Source organism: Sesamum indicum, linkage group LG13 (assembly GCF_026168435.1).
Source record: "Sesamum indicum cultivar Baizhima isolate 11 linkage group LG13, ASM2616843v1, whole genome shotgun sequence".
Taxonomy (NCBI): domain Eukaryota; kingdom Viridiplantae; phylum Streptophyta; class Magnoliopsida; order Lamiales; family Pedaliaceae; genus Sesamum; species Sesamum indicum.
In genome coordinates, this window is record NC_142669.1 from 17,178,036 (window position 1) to 17,185,059 (window position 7,024).

The 7,024-nt window shown below is 36.1% G+C and overlaps 2 protein-coding genes across 3 annotated transcripts; one reads left to right on the forward strand and one right to left on the reverse strand.

Moving 5' to 3' along the window:
* Window positions 1-240: 240 nt before the first annotated feature.
* On the forward strand, window positions 241-2,723 carry LOC105176306 (GDSL esterase/lipase At5g14450). Of its 2 annotated transcripts, none has more exons than XM_011099064.3 (5): window positions 241-530; window positions 667-876; window positions 1,228-1,400; window positions 1,649-1,922; window positions 2,320-2,723. In XM_011099064.3, the coding sequence occupies exons 1-5, from the start codon at window positions 281-283 to the stop codon at window positions 2,592-2,594; spliced, it is 1,182 nt and encodes a 393-aa protein (XP_011097366.2). In that variant the 5' UTR covers window positions 241-280; the 3' UTR covers window positions 2,595-2,723. The 2 variants fall into 2 exon arrangements, with proteins under 2 accessions (XP_011097366.2, XP_011097367.2); XM_011099065.3 differs by having other exon boundaries at window positions 712-876.
* Window positions 2,690-6,266, reverse strand: LOC105176307 (SAGA-associated factor 29 homolog A). Its single transcript, XM_011099066.3, has 9 exons — window positions 5,961-6,266; window positions 4,987-5,080; window positions 4,616-4,692; window positions 4,109-4,218; window positions 3,848-3,933; window positions 3,630-3,683; window positions 3,250-3,400; window positions 3,135-3,148; window positions 2,690-2,980 (listed from the first exon to the last, which is right to left on the reverse strand). Exons 1-9 carry the CDS (start codon window positions 6,076-6,078, stop codon window positions 2,878-2,880), a joined length of 807 nt encoding a protein of 268 aa, XP_011097368.1. The 5' UTR covers window positions 6,079-6,266; the 3' UTR covers window positions 2,690-2,877.
* Between the last annotated feature and the right edge of the window lie 758 nt (window positions 6,267-7,024).

The window sequence follows — 7,024 nt, forward strand, 5'->3', positions numbered from 1 at the left end:
TGTCATTAGTTAAACTATGTTATTACCATAAACTAATCATACATATATGCCAGAATGCAATATGGTAAAATCCACTAGCAGCATGCACCTTTACTGGTTGATGACATTGAAGCATGTCAATCTCCTTTTCCACCACCTTTCGGCCGTATTAGTCAGCCCACCGGATTCCACTATTAAATATTCACTCATCACTTTCTTACCATCTCTCTCTCTCTCTCTCTCTCTCTTTATATATATATATATATATATATATGGCTATGACAACCATAAGAAAAGAAAAATGGGGTTCTTGATAAATTTGGTTTTATGGTTTTTTTTCTCATCACCAACCATAAGAACAAATGGTGACGATGAGGTGATAAACTTACCACCATGTGATTACTCTACCATGTACAACTTTGGTGATTCAAATTCAGACACTGGAGGGATAGCAGCAGCGTTTTATCCACCAGCATCACCTTCCGGTGAGACGTACTACGGTCGGCCGGTCGGCAGGGCCTCCGATGGCCGTCTCATCATAGACTTTATTGGTAAGAAATTGTACAATGAGATATATATAACTTCAAGAAATGAAGAATACTCTGTACATGTTTGTTGCTACTAAATGTTATATTTTTCATGTCATTTGCAACTTTGATTTATATATATGTATGGTTTGTGGTAAAGCTGAGAATCTGGGGTTACCGTATCTGAGTCCGTATCTGGATTCAGTAGGATCCAGTTACCAGAACGGGGCGAACTTTGCAACGGGTGGAGCAACCATTTTACGGCCAAATGGATCTTGGTTTGACAGTGGTCTCAGCCCCTTCAATCTTGAAATCCAAGTTGAGCATTTCACGCAGTTTAAGGATAGAACTGCTTATTTATATGGTCAAGGTCAGTACACACAATAATATGTATATTGCCACCAAGAGTAGCAAAATTCTTACATGTATAGAATTGTGTTACAATTATTATGTAATTGACCATTTTATTTGAGTTGTACACCAATCACATTTGGTAGAATTTAGTCAAACTTAATTTTCACAAGTTAGAATTTCTCAAAAAAAAATATATATGTTTTGTTTTCTTATATTATATGAATAATTAATACGGTAAAATGATAAAATTATAATTTTACAATATTCAGAGACTCTTCTATTTATGATTCCAAATTTATAATTTTTTTTGTATTATTTATAATATATATTTAATAATTTGTCTTGTAATTTTTTGGAACATGTACAGCACAAGACGAGTGCACTAGAAAAAGACTCCCAAGACCTGAGAACTTCTCAGAGGCTCTCTTCACTCTAGACATAGGACAAAACGACGTCGCCGTAGGTATACGAAGTTTGAGCTACGAACTCCAACAAGCAGTCGTCCCCAATATACTCAGCCAGTTCATAACACAAGTTCGAGTAAGCTGAACGTCCCGTCCCTAATATATATCCATAGTTACAAATGTCCGAGTACTGTGGAACCTCATCTAATGATATATTTCAGTTCGAAGATAAATTATAATTTTATAATACTCTACAGGTGTCAAGATTGGTGATTATTAGACATCGTATTGATATGAAATTCTATTGTAAGAGAAGTTTGAGGAGTTATGGCATTTCATGAACCATGTAAAATTACATTATGTTATTCTTATCGCACGTTTCAGGGCTTGTACGAGAGAGGAGCGAGGACGTTCTGGGTACACAACACGGGGCCGATCGGCTGTTTGCCGGTGGCAATTGCTAAAGTGAAAGATCCTGCGCCGGGGTATCTTGATGAGAATGGCTGCGTCAAGAGCCAGAATGATATAGCCTTGCAGTTCAACGAAGAGCTCAAGGATGAGATTGTGAAGCTAAGAGCAGAGCTCTCCGATGCAGCCATAGTCTATGTTGACATGTATGCTGCCAAGTATGAGTTGATCACCAATGCCAAGAATCAAGGTGGCCATCATTTTCATCAAAATAAACTAGATTTAATTTCAATATTTTCAATCCAAACATGACATGTCTCTTGGTAGCACGTTGCGTTCGAGTCGAAATTTATTATTTATAATCCTATTTTTGTTGTGTATTCGACTTCAGCCATAATTTCAGCAAACTTTTGCTGGAGTATGGAGCATGATCCAACGTTATAATTTAGCCTAATTCATACAGATCCCGTTCCGAGAGCTGCAAAAGATATTCTTTTGGACAAAAGTGTACAATTGTAGTTTCAAAAAATATGGATGTCCGCATATTATGATTATTCTAGTAAAAACAAAAATTTGAGCGACTGTAAACATAAAACAATTCTTCGTATGTGGAATCCGTCTGCTATTAACTTGTTGATCATTTGCAGGATTTGAGGACCCTTTCGAGATCTGCTGCGGTTATCATGGGATTGGATACGATGTTTGGTGTGGGAACAAAGGGAATGTAAATGGCACTGAAGTTTATGCTGGTTCTTGTGAAGATCCTTCTAAAATCATCAGCTGGGATGGGGTGCATTACACTGAAGCTGCAAATCATTGGATAGCAAACCGTATTGTGAATGGATCTATGTCGGATCCATCGATCCCAATCACAAGTGCATGCCATGCAAGAGCAAATCTCAGTGCTCTGGGATTCTTCTAATGCATGAGGGCGAAATTTATGAATGTAGCCATGCATGTAAGCGCAATCTAGTTATCTAATGTTGCAATTCAATTGTCCTAGCCAAGACAGGAAGATTTCTTACTTTGGTACATACATAAAAACCTTTTTATATACATCATCACCTGTTTAGTCACATGAGAAGTCAATCTATTGCACTAGCAACACCACGGATTAGAACTGTCAGAAATTCTTGTCTGTAATAGAATTAAATACATGCATTAGGCACATTTGTCGTGTCTTTACAGATATTAACAGGATAGGATCACTGACGATATCCTTCTGGAAGAGGAACAACCCTGTGGAAGGGTACCGACCGCTGAGGCAAAGATCCATCCTCTTCATCATCGTCAAACTCCAAAATGTAACTGTCAAAGGCAAAAAAATTGACGGTTTGATATTCTAACAAAAAAAGAAAAGAGATTGCAATCAACTTAAATAACTCGAACTAATATCAGTTTGCTTTCCATATCATGCAAGAAGGAATTGTAAAGAAACAAAGAGAAGTAAAGAGTTACTTACTCGTCAGTCTTCCTCTGTACGATTTTAAATCACCATCATCAGACGACATGCAAAAGAAATGTAGTTAATTTTGATTTATTTTATATGTATATGAAACATAATGATCAATTAATACCTTGCGAGCTTGGACGACTGTTGCTTTATATAGTGCGGTGGTTTCTGGATACACTGCCAAAACATGTTTCCCAGGAGGAAAATCCGGGACACTAGAGAGATCGGTCCGCTTGGGAAATGGTATAATATGTGACATAGGCAGTTTGTATTTTCTGAAACCAACAAGACAAAGAAAACTCATGGAGTGACTAACAAAAGTATTAACATGGTATGAGTGCCACTCTCAGCCATGACTGAAATGGCAAGAGTGGCAAGGTTTTACGTTTTTTTCTTACCTTCTTTGTTTATTGACATATACAGGAGAGAATGCAACATTGAAGCATTCATGTATATAGTAGTACCAAATAAATTTGACAAATAGATCTAGAAGAAAGTGCCGACCTCTGTCCACTGCCCTCCTCATCATCACCTGGTTCCTCATCCAGGACCTCAAACCTACATAAAGATGCAATTAGGGGATCTGCTAAAAACAATGTAGTCCACAATCCAAGAAAACAAATGAAGTGTAGTTTGTTCTAGATGTTCTGTTTTTTCCACATCAATTACAAGGGAACACAAGAGCTTGCCAGAGATTCCTACAATCAGGGGGCGGCACTTACTCTCTTGTTTCCTTGTCAAAATGGATTACTTTAACCACAAACCATTCATCCTTTCCAGCATCCTCCTGAGTTACCCTTGCTGCTACCTGAACAATGTTGAATATTCTAGTAAAAAACACATTGCCTTCCAGCCACAAAGAAAGTATGACATTATAATGGTATTCAGCTTCTGAGAGAGAGACTGTTCAATGTTCAAACAACTAAAAGGAAAATTGCCAAGATCATGAATGTGTGGATAAAGAGTATACAATGAATGCATACTTGTTCACCCTTCAAATTTGCAAGAGACTCTAGATGATTTCGCATGGAAGGAGAGAGTCTGGAGACATCTGAATCAGCCTTCATCCTCTTTTTCTTCTGCTCGCTACCATCTGCAGTTCATGGAATTCCAATGTAAGACTCTGAAATTAAGGGGATTAATTTATATAGATGTTGTCAAGCTCAAGTTGAATTCCATTTTATGACATTATTATTCCACCCTCATTCGATAACCATAAGCATCTGTATCTTATCCTATTTCCTTGAACAGGTTTCCCTCTGTTGGAGAAGGATTAAAACCTTTTTCTATATTCTCCAATTCACATGTACAATATGTTCAAAAAATGGACAAGTGGTGGATTTTAGCAAAATGAGTGAAGATGTTAAGGGATGAATAGTTAAAAATATCAAGTTTGAAGCATGCCTATAAGAATAAAAGCCCAAGAACTATTGGTTGGTTTACAGCTTCGGCAGTCAGGATAACATTTGCATTTCACAGCAGGTACAAACCTATCCTTCTCCGATGTTGCCCAGCTGTACCAGAAGGCAATAAAGCATCCAGTTGCCCTAACAATTGAGTGGAAACACTGCAAGAATAAAGGAATAACAAGCTAAGAACAAACATGTACCCTTATGCATGACACAAGTTTTAACAACAGGGTGCCATGGTATACAAAGTAGAAAGAAAGCAACATAATTCAAGCATGCACGCCTCTTTATGTTAAGGGTGGAACGAAACCAAAGATTTGCTAAGTACAAGATAGAGACGCTGAGTTCAGAAGTGCCTCCAACTTAAAGCCATTAAATTGGCAGGAACGAGCACTGAGAACGAATTTTCAGAAGATCAGAAACATCTGAAACAAGGGTATAATCAAACATACGTCACTTCACTCTCCGAAAGCTCTTTGGCTTGGATATATAACATCTTAAGCCTTGATAGAGAGTTATCACCAGGCTTTTCAACCACCTCCGGAGCTGCATGCAAAAAAAAAATAAAATAAAGAGAAAGCAGAAAACATCAAAGAAGAACGGAAACAAATAAACAGCAGAATAGAGAGCATTTCACCAAAAACTATGTAATCAGTAAAGTAGCCGATAACTGTCCTAAAAACAGATCAAATGTAATAGCAAATTGCACTTTAGCTAATCATCTACTTTTTGCTATGAAATTTACCCCTATAGTTAAACCAGTGCATACCCCATACTCGTTTCACCTACAAATAAGACAAAGAATACATAGAAAACACACTTGAAAATTACTTCATGCAACAGCATGAAGACCAGGAAATAAATTACAAAATGCCAATTTGTAATCAATTCCAGATTTTCCCTTAGTGGATAAGGATTTAAAGAAGCCTGAACTATGGATCTACCAACTCCAAATTCGCCTATAGCTTGACCGTTGAAAGCTCATTCGAGCCCAACTCCATGAGGTAAAAGTATTAAAGAATAGAGAAAAAGTATCAAATAACTAGAGCTTGAATGATGTTCAGCTCAGCGGTGATCCTGTAGCCTTTCATTACATAATCAAGCATCTTCGGACACACATTGTCTGTTCAAGGCGACCCATTGGTCTACACCCCATAAATTAATAAATTCATCCTACATACAAATTCAACAAACGGCGAGTCCAATTATAGCAGCAACCGTAGAACAGACCAAACTTTATGCGGCACATTCATTAAAGCCCATGCACCGTTTTTTCACATCACGAATTGTCCCAGACACAACGAATTAAGACACATTTGTCTTTTCCTCATTTAGGACAGTCTGAAGAGAGAGAATTCTTAATTCTGATCAAGAGCGAGTTAATTAAACAATAACCAGCAGCAAGTACAAGTAATTATTGACTCACTGGCTTGCAGCTTCTTGTGCATCTTGTTGATCTCGAGCAGGACCTCCTCCTGCTCTTTCCTCAAGCGATCGAGCTCCTTCGAGTTGTCCAATATTCCGGCAATGTCCGGCGACGACATCGCTCTCCCCTCACACTAGCTATCTCCAGTTCCTCGGAAGAATCTAGAAAGTAGATTCTGATTCTGGGTTCTCGATCATTGGCCTCATAATTGAGGATTTCTGAGAGAAAAATTCGAAAAAATTCTTTAAGGAATATTGTTTTGGTTTTAGCTGAGAAAGAGAGAGAGAGAAAGAGAGATTTTTACAGGTGGAAAAGTCCTTTGAAAATTTAAATCTGCCAATCAACATGCGGCTAAGATCTTTGGGGTCGTCAGAAGTACCCGATAGGGGCCACGTGGATTGTGTCCAAGCCCGATGGGTCATGTTTTATTGACCCGTCGTATAAGGATTTAATATGTAATACATAAACTTAATTAATAAAAGACTATTTTGTCCTTATGTTATAAAAAGATGTTATTTTTTTGTTTATTATTTCACTTGTTGTTTGTCACTAATAATTATTTTTCCACAAAAAAAATAAATTTTATTTCGATCAGTATTTCATATTTATATTTTTAAAAATATTAAAAAATATATTGAATTTAATAATGCTCCCACTAAGTAATATAATGTTCATTCATACACAATAATTAAGCTTACATGATTGCAAAAAAAAAATTATTAATTAATCAAATAATAATATGTTAACGAAATAATATAATTGTGATATAGCGCATAAAATATAAAAAAAACTTAAAATATTAAATATATGAAGTGTAAATTTAATTCTTGTTAAAATTTAAATCATTTAAAAATTCTGATGTCAACTTTAAATATATAATTTTGAAAATAAACTAAAAACAATAAAATTGAATAAATTTATTATAATAAGGGTAAAATAGTCAAAAATAAAATTGTATTTATTTATAAAAAAAACCAAAACAGTTAAAATCACCCCCCAATGCACTTCGAACTTTCCGTCTAAAAACACTTTTCTTAATCGTTCCAAAAGTAGAAACATACATT

Coding starts and splice junctions, on each gene's coding strand:
- LOC105176306 (XM_011099064.3), top strand. CDS start 281: ATGGGGTTCTTGATAAATTTGGTTTTATGGTTTTTTTTCTCATCACCA. Junction 531..666: donor TCTCATCATAGACTTTATTG/GTAAGAAATTGT, acceptor TTTGTGGTAAAG/CTGAGAATCTGGGGTTACCG. Junction 877..1,227: donor TGCTTATTTATATGGTCAAG/GTCAGTACACAC, acceptor GAACATGTACAG/CACAAGACGAGTGCACTAGA.
- LOC105176307 (XM_011099066.3), bottom strand. CDS start 6,078: ATGTCGTCGCCGGACATTGCCGGAATATTGGACAACTCGAAGGAGCTC. Junction 4,693..4,986: donor CTTTCGGAGAGTGAAGTGAC/GTATGTTTGATT, acceptor TTATTCTTGCAG/TGTTTCCACTCAATTGTTAG. Junction 3,684..3,847: donor TTTGACAAGGAAACAAGAGA/GTAAGTGCCGCC, acceptor ATCTTTATGTAG/GTTTGAGGTCCTGGATGAGG.